Below are 14,253 nucleotides of genomic sequence, written 5' to 3' on the forward strand. Positions count from 1 at the left end.
GACTCTCCCACTGAAGAACCACCTCAACAGATGTGTAAGAGGAAACACATGGACTCTGCAGAGGAATCCCTCACCAAGCATACAGACTATGATGATGGGAAAAGGTCCCCACAGTCACCCCCTGGCGATGTCTCCTTTGGGAACATCCTGGAAATTTTGAGGCAGAGTTGTGTCTGAAAGCCCTCCAACCCTTCCTTAGAGGAATCCCTATTCCTGCAGGCCTCTACGTCTTGGGTGACCCCCCCCACCGATGAGTTAGTCCAGCTCATCATGCAGCAGGCATGGAAGAACCCTGATACCACTGAGGCCATTCCCCAGAGACCAGACAAGATACTTTCCCCTCCAGATGGACGGCCCCATTGGTCTAGAGGCTTACCAGTCGATGCTATGGTGGTGGCAGCTGCCACAAAAAAGGACCTTGCAGAGGAAAGTCTTACTGTCTATTCACCCAACAGAGAGTCCTGGGTGGTGGACAGACTAGGAAAACGAGTCTTTGCTTCAGCGACCTTTGCTGTTAGGTCTCTGAATTATTTGGCACATTTTACGAGGCTTCAAAGAGATCTCATTTCCGAACTCTCTGAAACCCTTACTAGTCAAGTTTCTGATGGGGCACGCAAAAAAGTTGCTTCTCAGCTTGCCACCCTAGAGTCTATCTCCAGCTTGTTCATGAGGCTGCTGCCCCACGCAACCGAAGGAGCATCTAGAGCTGTGGGTGCAGGTGTAGTTATGAGATGGCCATGCCTGGATACGCATTTGTGACCTCGCGGGCTCCTTCAAGTCCTTCCTTCTTGAATGCCCCTATCGAACCGTCCACTTTGATCGGTTCTAAAGTGAAGGACACATTAGCCAGGTGCAAGCAGGATGGAAAAACCTTGTCTGCCGTTGGCCTACGTTTTTCCAAACCTCAGCACTCTTTCTCCAGGAACCAGAGGAGTGGAAATATATGGCACAAAAAAATCTCAAGACCCTTTCCGTAGTGCACATGGTGAGGATTCCCCCAGAGGCAAAGCGGGTTCCCATAATGGAAGATGCCCCTTTAGGGGGAGAGGGGGTCCATGAAATCTGGATTCCAGGGATTCTTTCTCCAGACAACCTTATCAGTGCTCCTGATGCGCTGCCCGATTGCTTTCCTCTGGAAGCAGTTGGGGCTTGTTTTTCTCTGCACCAAGCTGCCTGGCACTCTATTACAAACGATCAGTGGGTGCAGAGAATAATTTCCAGAGGTTATTACATCCCTCTGATCTCTTACCCAAGATCTCCAAAATGTCTTCCCGATGTTCCACCCAGTCAAAGGGAAGAAGCAGCTTCAGAAATAAGAAAACTGTGTGAAAAATGAGTCATCCAACAAGTCCCCCCACACCAGTGCGGATCTGGTTTCTACTCAAGATTCTTTTTGGTGCCAAAAAAGACCAGGGACTGGAGACCCATTTTGGATCTTAGCCAACTAAACAAATCAGTAGTTCAAACCAAATTCCACATGGTCACAATACAATCCATTCTCCCATTTCTTCGGGAGGATGTGTGGATGTGCTTTATAGATCTCTGGGATGCGTATTACCACATCAAAATGGACAAATGCTTCAGGTGTTTCCTTCGCTTCTGGCTGGGAGCCAATCATTACCAATTCAGAGCACTGCCATTTGGTCTCTCGATGCCCCCCAGAGTGTTCACGCAATGTCTAGCAATGGTAACAGCTCATCTGAGACTTCAGGGATTCCAGTTGTTTCCATATCTAGACGATTGGCTCCTCTCCACCCCCCACCAAGCCCCTACTGGTCATGGCCCTCCGCTACACTCTAGCACTGGCGGAGTTTATAGGCATCACAATACACTGGGAAAAATCCAACCTTCATCCTACCCAGCAGTTGAAATTTATAGGAGCAGTATTCAATACTCAAACAAGCAAAGTCTCTCTTTCCTCACAGACTTCAGAGATTAAGACTACAAGTGCAACTGACACTATGTCGAAGGAAAGTGTCTGCAAAGGAAGTTATACAGGCTCTGGGGTCTATGGCGGCTGCCATTCCAATTGTCCCCCTGGCAAGTTTGCATATGAGACTGTTACAGTGGCACCTTTTGTCCCAGTGGGTATCCAATCTCCATCCTCTAAACTCTCAGATCCTCATCACCAATTCCTGCAAGCAAGACCTCCTCTGGTGGATGATAACAGACGAAAATCTTTGGTGCTGCCCCTTCCAGACTCCCCAACCAATGCCACGGTGACCATGGACACTTCCCTGATAGGGTGGGGGGGCCACTTCCAGGGCAAGACAGTCCAAGGCACGTGGTCCAGCTGGGAGGTAGACTTGCATATCAACATCCTGGAGTTAGAGCAGTGCAGTTAGTATTGCAGGCATTTCATCCGCTCCTTCCATCGGGAATGATTGCTATCCAATCGGACAATATGTCTATAGTCTGGTACATAAACAAACAGGGAGGGACCAAATCCTACCCCCTATCTCACGAGGCCATGAGAATTTGGCATTGGGTGATAGCTTGCAACCGCTTTCTAATTGCAACACATATCCTGGGGAGCACAAACGTGACTGCGGACAGACTGAGCAGATGCATCCTCCGTCCACAAGAGTGGTGTCTCAACCTGAACATGACGGCAGAAATCTTCAGCCATTGCAGCCAGCCTTGCTGCGATCTTTTTGCTTCCTCGTCAAACAAAAAATGCAGCAGCTACTTTGCCCTCTTTCCTCCAGATGGGGAATCACCGAGAGACGCTTTGACTCAAAATTGGCACACGGGTCTCCTCTATGCTTATCCTCCGATTCCTTTGATACCCCTATTTCTAAAGAAAGCAGTCCAGTTGAGATGCAAAGTAATCTTCATTGCCCCTTTCTGGCCTCGTCAAGTGTGGTTTCCCTTCCTCCAACCTCACCTATTACAACCTCCTTGGATCCTGGACACTCGTCAGGACCTGGTATCTCACAAAGGAGTGACTCCCCCAAATCTGTCCACTCTCAAGCTGACAGCTTGGTTTCTCCACTTCCGTTAGTCACCAGGCAGAAAACCCCCTCGTCACCTGTCCGAGATATTCTTCTGGCCTCTCATAAACCATCCACCAGAAAACTCTACAGAGACAAGTGGAAAAGATTCGCAATATGGTCTAATAATCAGATGCTAGATCCTTTTTCAACTCCTACAGCTGCTATACTCTGGTATCTTTTTGATTTGTTTGACAATGGGGCATCAGCTCCTACTATTCGAGTCCATTTAGCAGCTATTTCCAATTTCCATAACGGTTCGGATGGAGTTCCTCTTATCTCCACCCGACTTTGCAAGACCTTCCTCAAGGGAGGTTTCCATAGCAGACCTCCTATCAGGCAGCCTGTAGAGACATGGAATCTCTCCCGGGTTCTTCAGTCTCTCTCTGTCTACCCTCCTTTGAGCCTGCTGCGACATGTGATCTAAAATTCCTGTCATGGAAATCTTTGTTTTTGGTAGCAGTCACATCAGCCAGATAAATATTTGAGTTACAAGCCTTATGCATCAAGAGCCCATATCTAATCTTCCATAAGGACAGAGTATCCCTTCGTACTACCCCATCCTTTCTCCCCAAAGTGGTTTCCGACTTCTGTATTAACCAGTCCATTGAGCTCCCTGTGTTTTTTCCAAATTATTCCAATAAGGGGGAGAATACTGCCTTCATTCATTGGACGTACATAGACAACTACGTTTCTACTTGAACAAGACTAAGTCCTTTTGCAAGTCGGACCAACTTTTCATTTCCTTTTCTGGTCCTAGAATTGGGATGTGCCATATCAAAAGTTACTTTATCAAAATGGCTCAGAGAATGCATTACCTTTTCATATTCCCTTGCAAATTAATCTAAACCTGTTCAAATCAAAGCTCATTCAAGTAGGGCCATCACAACTTCCATTGCCTTTCACTCCAGGGCTTCCATGGATGACATTTGTGCCGCAGCCATTTGGGCCAAACCCCATACCTTCATCAAGCATTACAAATTGGATTTGATCTCCATGAGAAGAGCGGCCATCGGCTCAATGGTTCTCAGGAATGTTCTTCCATAAGGGCCACCCAGGTTCTCCAAGTAGCTTGGGATTCTGTCCCATCATTGATGAATAGGAAGAAGATTAACAACTTCAGATAAAGAAGTTATGTCTTACCATAACGTTCCATCTGAGTTGTTGATCTTCTTCCAGTCATCACACCCTCCCACAGTCCCCCATCAAAGGCTCCTGGCGGATCTTCTGTGTCCTTGTGGTGTTTCAGGGTTTCTGTGCAGAGATGGCCTCTGTCTTTGTTTTTTTCTATATGTTGCATGCAAACTCGATCTGAGGTAACTGGGAGAAGGGCATTGTGGGTAGCAGCTTAGCTCGAGAGTTTTTGGTGTACGCGAGCTTGGTATTAGGCCGACTCTGTTCCGAGGGCTCGGAACTGAACCCATCAGTGATGAATGGAAGATGATGAACAACTCAGATGGAGCGTTATGATAAGACATAACTTCTTTTTTTGGGTGCAAAGCCCTTCAGAACTTTCCTGCCTGCAGAGAGAGGTAGGCTGAGCCCTGAAAGGACAATGCTAGGAATAGCAAAAAATAAATGTCCACATCCTGGCTTAAAAAATACACCAAAAAACAAGGGTAAGGGAGGGAGTGGCTACTGCAGCAGTGATCATTTGAACATCTACTGTTGTGATAAGTTCAGTTTCCACACCTGTACTATGTTCTTCGTATTGATCACTACTGCTGTAGCCTTAACTATATGGGTGATTACCATGGCAAAATATATTTGGAATGAGGAAGGAGAGGGGTCTAGGAGCCCCTGAAGAATGGTCCTAGTAAAGCTTATTCTACATCTAGATAAGGATTCAGGTGTATAGTGCTTTGTAAAAGTATGTATAGAGACAAAGTAGCAGCTTCTACAGTATTTCTAGAATCCAACCGTTTCCAAAAAGCCATAGATGAAGCTAAGGCTCTAGTAGTGTGGGCCTTGACATTGCCTGGAATAGATTTGTCATGGTGAGTTTAACAAAAGCACTATCCTTAGACAACCATTTGGAAAGAGTCTGCATTGACACAGGATCTCCCTTCTTACCTTCACAAGAAAAGAACAATTAATCAGAAGATCTAAAATATTTAGTTCTTTCAGGAAAGAAAATGGGGAGATGGATAGCCTTGCTTAAAGTAAATTTGGATACCACTTTAGGCATAAAAGAAGGATTATTTCTCAAAGAAACACTGTCCCTATGGAAATGCGATAGTGCTGACTCACCATAAAAGCTTGCGACTAGTATATACTTCTTGCAGATGCATACCTCTCAACCTCTTAGATCAAGAAATCTGGACAAAGCCACAAATAATTGAGGGACAAAGGCCTAAAAATAGGGACACTTTTCAGATTCAGATATTGCTCTTACAAACTTAGAAAGCTGATATAACCACAGGTTTTGCATTAGCATGAATTTTTTTAAGGATATGAAGTCTGAAACTCAAATGTCTACCATTATTTTCTGACTTCAGTCCCCAATACTTTGCCAGAAAACCACAAATTTTAGGAGAAACCGACCAAAATGAGGCAAACATCTGGACATTCTGTGAAAATATGGACAGTTGACAGGTATGTGCAGAGGTCAGTACAATCAGTAAAACTCTTTCCCATGTTAACCACAATTCAACCAAATTAGTTGGTTCAAGTGTTGCACATCTTAGCTTCTGTACCACAAAATTAAGGTCCCAAGGAGGATCCACCAGATTACTTGAAAGACTCTTATTCAAAACCCCTTTCAAGAACATTTTGATATAAGACTGCCTTGAAAGAGATAGATACGTGAGCAGACATGCTGAAATGGCCGATAAATGAACATTGATAGAGGAATAAGAAAGCCACAATATAGTAACTCATACAAATGTTGCAAAACCAAAGAACAACTAGCCTTGAATGGCCTCCTGGTTATGTTGTTGGCACCAACTAGAAAACCTTTTCAATTTGCTAATATATTATTGTTATGAGTATGATTTCTTACTTCCATTAATACCTGCTGCACATCCTCAGAAAACTGTTGCCTAAAGGGAGTTAAGACCCTATTATCCAGGCAGTCAGTTGAAGGTGATTGTTGTCAGGATGTGTTAAACATCCCTGTTCTTGTGTGAGTAGATCCATTCTGTAAGGAAGCTTGTGGCAATTGCTCATAGCCATTTCAAAAGAATGGAGAACCACAGTTGCCTGGATGAGAAGGCAGTCACCCCAGTGATCTTGGAGGATTGCTTCTGAATCTTCACAAGTACCCTGAATATTAGTGGAAAAAGTAAAAAGGCATAGAGGAACATTCCTGTTCAAAGAAAAGAAAAGGAGTCTGTCTTCAACGCCTTCTTGCATGGAGTCCTGGAACTGAATTTTATCAGTTGATTACTCATAGATGAGACAAAGAGGTCTACCTCAGGAACTCCACACACATGGATCAAATCTTAAAAGAATCTAGTTTCCATGCATGAGGCTTTGGCCTGACCCTGCTCAGCTTGTCTGCCGCAAAGTTTTGCTTTGACAGAATGTAGGATGCCTGTAGATTGAGACTGTTCTGTGAAGCTGTATCCCAAGATAAAATGTCTTTTCTATAAAAGCGTATGACCTGATTCCCCTTTATTGCTGATGTACCACATGACTCTGGTATTATCTATAACCACTTGATGAGGTCCCAGGGACCAAAAACAGTTCAGAAAGTTGTACCTTCATCAGGGTAAACATCCCTTTGATAATTTTGGGCTTGTTCCCATCCTTGGTGTCCCACACCTACCCTGCAATTTAATCCCTTCAAAAACTGCTCCCCAAGCAAAGTCTAAAGTGCTGTGGTGACTGACAGAGCAGGGAAAGAGAAGTGGAGATCTGGCTTTAAGGATATCTGTTGTCTCTACCAAAAAATTCTCTTCTGAGAAACCCCAGTACTTGGACCTGAAAAGATAATGCTCATGCTGGAATAAAAGAGATTTCAGATACCACTCTGTCCTTCTCATGTGGAGTCTTGGCAGGGGTATCATGAGAATCATAGTTGCCATGAGACTCAGAATCCTGAGGTATTTCTTCACAGTGATCAAAGTCTTAGTGGAAAACCTTAGAAATAGATCTAAATGAAGATCTGTTTTTTCCCTGTGGAAGAAAAGCTCTTTGAACTGAGGTGTCTAGCTGACATTCCAAGAAATCAGTCCTGCATGATGGAGTGAAGAAAGACTTTTGAATGTTCTTTTGGAATCCCATCTTGCGCAAGAGATCTTTCATCCGAGAGAGAAATTCCTGATATTTTGAAAAAGACTGCAGAGATAACAAGTCATCTAAGTATGGGAAAATGTGGATATCCTGTAGCCTGCAATGAACTGTAATTGGAGCTAAAGACTTTGTGAACACTCTCAATGCAGTGGATCGTTCAAAGGGTAAAGCAGAGAACTGTGATCCAGACACACAAAACCTTAAAAATGCCTAAAGTCTGGATGAGTATGGATATGATGATAAGCATCTTTTAAGTCTAGTATTATCAGGAAACGTGAAAGAGGAATAAGAGGTACCAGGTTGTGAAGTGATATCATTTTGAATTTGGGTACTATCCTAAACAGGTTTAGCAAAGAAAGATCCATAACGGATCTGTAAACATTTTCTTTCTTTGGCACTCAGAACATCCTTGAATAACCCCCCCCCCCTTCCCCACCTGGTAAGGAGGAACTGATTATAGCACTCCTTGGGACAGCATGTAATGAAGAACAAGTGGAAACAAAAGACTCTTATTGTCAGGATGACTAATGACCCTGTGGAGAGGAGGAATTTCCTCTGACTGCCATCTGTAACCCTGATAAACGATTTTCAGAACCCAGTTGTCTGAAATAAGTTGTTTCCAAAGAAAAAAATAGAGATTCAGACTTTCTGGAAGAGAATAGGGGCCAGGGTGGGATGGGTTGCAAGGTCTCTTGAACAGTCATTCAGACTTCATAGACTGTCCTTCATTTTGGAAGGTTTGAGACTTCGTTTTGGAACCTTCTTGCCACTACTTAAACATCTGTTTACCTGAATTCTGTTGAGACTGTTTATTCTGTGTTTTGCCCAAACTGGACAAAGAGAAAGAAAATTCCTTGGACAATTTTGAAAAGGAGGGCTGACAAATCTTAGAAGTTCCCTGCACCAGAATGCCCCTTTCATCACACTTTTTGATCACCTCTACAGCAGATGGGCCAAGCAGTAAATATCTATTCAAGAGAGAATTTAAAATCTTATTTTTATATCACCTGGATGGTACTATTAATACAGCCAAGCAAATCTTCTTAAAAAAATACCAGTGACCATAGCCTTGGGAAAAAAATTTCAGCAGTTATTTACACACTGCAGACAATAAGTAGTGACCTGTGCAACTGAAGACATTAAGTTATTTAAAGCAGATTTTTTCTTCACAAGAAGAAATCTAGGTAAAACATTCCTTATACTTTCACAATATGTCAGACCAAACTTTAACATACAAGTCTGACAATTTAAAATTCTGAAAATCAAAGGTGCAGAAGTATACACTTTTCCCTATACCTATCAATAATTTTCCCATCTTTATTAGAAAGAGAAGGATTGGAATTAACTAATTGCTTAGCAGCAGTATAGTCAACTAAGGCCATAGCTGCTGGGTCAAGTTTGGGAATAGTGTCTAATAATTTAAAATACGGAGGAAAATTATGCATCTTATCTGCCTTTTTAAGAAAAGCTGACTGAGTATTAGGAAAATGGCAGACAGTAAAACAAACATTCTCTAAAGCAGACAGGATGAATGAGTCTCTGTTCTAGAAAATCCTTCTCTTCTATCTCTCTGAAAACACTGGAACATTCTAGCAATGGTGTCAAGGAAAGAGAATCCCTCACAGGGAGAATCAGAAACTGAGCTCTCCTCTGATTCTGAATAAGAAATCTGTGGGCGAAACCCTAAAGTCAACCCTGCATCTTCATGTTGAGATTCAGAATCTTGAATCTCTTCCAGAAAAGAGGCATCCCTGTTTCTTTTACCAGAAACTACCTAACAAGAAAGATCAATAGACTGAATTAAACTATGAGCCAATCCCAGTAAACTATTCATAGCTAAAGAAATTTTAAATAGGAAAAATGGGTCCAGCCATGTTACTAATGGCAACTGCTTCCCTAAGGATGAGCACAGCATTCTGCCACAATTAAGAAAACTTCCCTGTTCCCTCTCACAGGATCAACAAGAGTGGCTTATCCCATGCTCACTGATGGGACCCTAAAAGCCACAGAAGATGTGGCTAACCCCCCAGTCCATAGTGGCTTTAGATGCTACACCAGAGGCATCCAGGATAAAAGATAATTGGTCTAAGGTACAAGTGGCCAGAGTAGAGTCACCCACCTGTGGCTGAGGCAGTTTGCTGGCCTGCTATAGTGGCAAAATATATTTGCTTAACTTTTTTCTTTTTGTGGTAGGAAGAACAGACTGTGGGACCAACAATGTGTTCCATGGTAAAGCTCAAAATGGTGCTTCTTTCCTGGGGAAGACGAGCAAAAAATGCCAGTAAAACTACCCCAGTCCACAAAATTTACTTTTTTTTTTTAACAGAAAAACACCCAACAAAATGAAGTTTAAAACACTATGGCATCTCCACAATAGAAATTTTCCACAGAAATATGTATCAGTTAGTTTACACTACTTTTATATTGACAGAAAAAATGAGTGCTCAGTTTAAAAGTATGTTAGTCTCAAAACAGTCTGTTAAAACACAACATTCCTAGCTTTAAAGTAACTTTCCTGAAGAAGAAAGTAATAAAATATTATTAAATATAGGAAAATGGAAGTGCCCCCATGGGAACTTATCTGACCAGCAAAGGAAAGCACAAGACAACCATTGATCCTCAAAAGCTTCAGAGAAACTTACTGTTTTGCAGCTGGAAAGCTCTGAAGGGCTTTGCGCCCAAACCTGTGTTTGTCAGCTCTGTTCAAGCTGTTTGATAGTTTGGACTCATGGTTAAGGCTACTGCAGCAGTGATCAATATGAAGAACATCTATTGCCTCTAGTATCTAATAAGCTTATAGTGCATGCATCTTCTTAGTGCTTGAGAGGAATTGACTGGCCTACACTGCACAGACATCATTCCTAGTTAGCTACCTGTAAAAAAAACTTTCCATAAGCTAGCTCCTACTTCATTGAACTCTTTACATAGCAAAAGCAGTTCAATCGACAAAGATGTTTAAGAAGAAATCACACCTTAAGAAAGAATTCAAATATACTTAAGATATTCTGGATAAGGTACCTTTACTGTTACTTTCTTCCCATTATTTTCAAAGTGCATTAATACACTGCTGTAGCTTTTGATTACATCTTGGTTTGTAAAATAATGCATCAAAGTTAGTTACATTTTCTCGACTTACAAAATCAATGTAAGTTTTCTCGTATTCACTTCAGTTTTATATATTGTGTGTTTCTCATTTTTATACGTAAGTAGTAAGAATCATGATTTTGGCGTGTAAACTACTGCAGTTGTATGTAAATATCTGTTAATATGTTCTCCTTTGACACTATAAGAGGATGTGTTTGTTATATGCCTAATCTATATGTATCTTTGTTTGCATTTGTTGGCAAAAAATGGTCATTGACCAGTTCAGGGCCTGCATTTCCTGTAGTCTTTGTTTTAAGAACAAGTTGTTTCATCTGAATGCTTGTGCATCATTTTAACATTAGAGAATCCCTTTTTGAGCATATCTGCTAGAAAGCTCACGTGTGCCACCAGCATTAAACTTTTCTTGGCTTCCTTTACTGTCATTGTAAGAGTATGAATTGCCTGTTGACTGTAAAATCCACTGTCCAGCATATGTCACAGAGAAAACATGTCCTAGTTAATAGATGATTTTTATTCCCAAAACAACTTTAAGCATTCTGCTGGACACAGTATATAACCCATTTGTCCAAATTTATTGCAGATAAGTGACCTCACATGAGCAGAAACAACCCAGTCTGGTTGTTGACAGTCCAGTGTACTAATACTTGGTTTGCACTGAGGAGCTCAGATGCTTCCATCTACAGCTATATCTGAAGTATTGTGTGTTGAGTAAAGGCAGCCATAGGTAGATCAGTATCAAAGAATGCCATTCTTTACTGTACGGCAGCTGTAATCTGAAATTAAATGACTTGGAATTCTATTTTTCTTTCACATGCCATTGTATGTAAATCTGCATATCCTTCCCCTTTTCGAATAAAAAAAATGTAATTTGTGTGATAAGCAGCCATTTGTAAATGTTAGTTATGTAATTATTCTAACTTATATAAGCATTTCACATTTTTCTTGTTCTTTTAATGTTAATGTAAGGATCGAATTGTGTCTATATAAATATGATTCATCCTTGATTCTTTCTTTTTGACATTAAAAACTAATATTATGACAGCATGACTATGACACAACACTTCTGAAACAGATGAAAAGAATGCTATATTTATAGTGAGTTGAAAAGAAATATGGTTATGTAAATGGAGAGAAGCCATGTCATGTAGCCACAGGGAATAAAATACTGTAATCAGAAAGATGTAGCTGGTATGCAAGTGGCAGTAGAAGTGACAAATTTCTCAGCAGCTTTGTGCCAACTAATTGTCAGCAGAAGATATTAAAGGCTTGTGTGGAGAGAATGTATCAGGTATGGTGATGGCCTGCTGTGGCTTAATGACAGGTGGGTTAATTCCACAAGTAGATAGTCATTTTATCAGCCATTGTTTTAGAGACCCTTTATAAAACCCACTGTCAAGAGAGAAATCTGCTCATTCTGCTCATTTTTCACTGACTCCCCAGAAAGACCAGAAGATGGAAGGTTGTCTGCATCTGTTTACTCGTTTCATTTTCAGTGAACATCAGGAAGGCAGGGAGATCCAAGATAGTCAAAGCACTCCAAAACAGGTAGAATTTTTTTAAAGATGCTTCAATTTTTAATAGTCTTTCTATTTTGAAACCTGTAACCCAGATGAAATTATGTAGCTGACCTTTTCTGTAAACACAGTTAATTCCATACACTTTTATTTTTAAAGAAATATGCATAAGAAATTACAAATGACTTGTTTTCATTCACATATGTGTGATGCACGGTGAAATATCTGGGTGCCTTGGCAGTTTTTCAAAGCCTGCTGCAGCAGCTAGACTGAAAATGGACAATTATGTGCTGATTCATTTTTTTCTGTCCCAGATTTATGTTAAAAATTTGAGAACAGGCTTTTCTTCATACTAGACCTTTCTAGAGGTGTAACAAGTCCAGCTGTAAGTCACATTGCTGCCATGGAGAAGTATTGCTATTTAGAGCTGTTCAACAAGCACAATTAGAAATAATTCAGAGTAATGATAACACAATTCATATAATGAAAGCCAATAAGGGTGGGAGGTTGTTATTTATGATTCTGTTCAGTATAGTAAAGACATCCTTGGCATTTTAATAATGAAAGTACATATACTAGTGTTTCAGTCAATGAAATTAATATTAGTTATAGGATCACAGGAAGTTAATAGGATATTAACCCTGAAGCCCTTACAAGCCTAGCCAAGAATTTAGCCCATGTTCCAACAAGTCAGCACCCTATGCCACTGTCCAGCAGGGACACAGGTGGAATCCCAGGGGTGTATTTTCTGTTCCCCATCCAGTTATCCAGGTTGCGCTTAAAAAGGGATAATGAGGTTCTCTGCTTGATGTTGAGAGGGAGTCTATTTCACAAAAGGAGTAGTCTCTAGGACACAAACCTGTCTTGCTAACAAGTCCTATTGATGTCACAGACCAGGTTGAGGTCATGCATGTAGGTTAAACGAGTGGAGCTTGACCTGCAGATATGCAGCAGTCCCATCAGGGTGGGGTCTGAGATTGCTTTGTATGCCAGACAAAGGTCACCTCTGAGGAGTCTGTAGGAGACTGAGTACAGGGACAGGGCCTTTAGCCTAACTGTGTATGGTAGATGTTTAAGGCCCTGGATTCTCCTGGTGAAGAGCCTCTGTGGTCTCTTCAGCTGCTGCATGTGCTATGTGAGGTACATGCTGAAAGGGGCATTGTGCTCAATAATGTGTCTTATAAGGGAAGAATACAGAGTTGTTTTGACCCCCTTGTTCCTGGATGAGATACCAAGTAGAAAGCTTTCTGTACAACGGAGGCAATATGGTAGTCAAAAGTCAGTTTGCTATCAACCTGGGTACCCAAGTCCCTCACGACTGAGTGCGTGCTTAGGACCTTATTATCAGTGTGAGAAATTGTGGGGGTGTCACCCTCCCCAAAGGGGATGATGATGCATTTTTTGGCATTCAGTTTGAGGCCTTGTTTCTAGCACCAGTCATTTGTTTTGGGTGAAACACTGTTGTTATTTATTTATTTATTTATTTGACATTTGTTAACCAGGTTAGTCCGACTGGGCCAGTAACCACTTTTCATCAGAGACCCGAGGAGAAAAGCTCCTTAACAGTAATAGTAATTAAACATTGTATACATACATAGACTAAGATACATGCATATGGGAAATATACAGTCAGAAAATAGAAATGAATAGTCACTGTACAGAGGTTTGTACATAGCAAAGAGAAGTGCACTTGACAGTATAGCCTAAGAAAAAATAACATTTTCGATGTGTATAATAGTGAGTTAGAGCCAACATGATAGTAGCACTGCAGTATACATAATTAGGAAAAATACCATTAGTGGTATGTGTAGGTGTAAGATGTGCAGCAGATGAGAAACAAGTTTGTAAGTTCAGTATCATAGGGGTCAAAGTTGCATACAGTGAGACTGGGACAGATATACAAGATGTTAGTACCATAATATTGGTAGAGTAGGGGTAGATGCTATGTAAGATCATTACAAAAACAAGTCCAAGTTAAATGGAGGGTATATTTAAGTATAGTTTTGAAGGTGATTTGGTTCGAGATTTGTCTAATACTGAGAGGGAGCTTATTCCGAGCATTGGTCACATAGTAACTATGGAGGAGTTTACCAGTGTAGAAGGTGGTGTTGGGAACTGCTGAGTGGGCATTTGGGAGGGTAAGGCTGGATAAGGTTGGATAGAGAAGGGCAGGTGTTGGGATCATGAATTATGGAATGGGTCACGAGAAGTTGGGACAATAGGATTTGATGGAGTTCTAGCCATTACAGACTTTTTAAGGCTAGGCAGTGGTGAGAGCAGTAGGGTTGGTTTATGGCAAATCTTGCTATTTTGTTGTAGGTAATTTCCAGTTTAGATAGAAGGTTAGCTGGGATGCAGGTGAGGATGGGGGCAGCATAGAGTAGGGTTGGGAGTAGAAAAGCACG

General features: G+C 41.4%; 1 protein-coding gene across 3 annotated transcripts in view; it reads left to right on the forward strand.

Moving 5' to 3' along the window:
* Positions 1 to 14,253, forward strand: part of SLC37A1 (solute carrier family 37 member 1) — an 815,749-nt gene that overhangs the window by 784,751 nt on the left and 16,745 nt on the right. For 2 of the 3 annotated variants that reach the window (XM_044072224.1, XM_044072225.1), the window contains exon 20: positions 11,775 to 11,879. The exons of the other annotated variant lie outside the window; for it this stretch is intronic. In XM_044072224.1, coding sequence (XP_043928159.1) covers positions 11,775 to 11,879 — 105 coding nt within the window. The remainder of the gene's footprint in view (positions 1 to 11,774; positions 11,880 to 14,253) is intronic. 3 annotated transcript variants of the gene reach the window in all.

The sequence above is a fragment of the Protopterus annectens genome, chromosome 5.part0 (genome assembly GCF_019279795.1).
Source record: "Protopterus annectens isolate FY-2018-M chromosome 5.part0, PAN1.0, whole genome shotgun sequence".
In the NCBI taxonomy this organism is placed as follows: Eukaryota; Metazoa; Chordata; order Ceratodontiformes; family Protopteridae; genus Protopterus; species Protopterus annectens.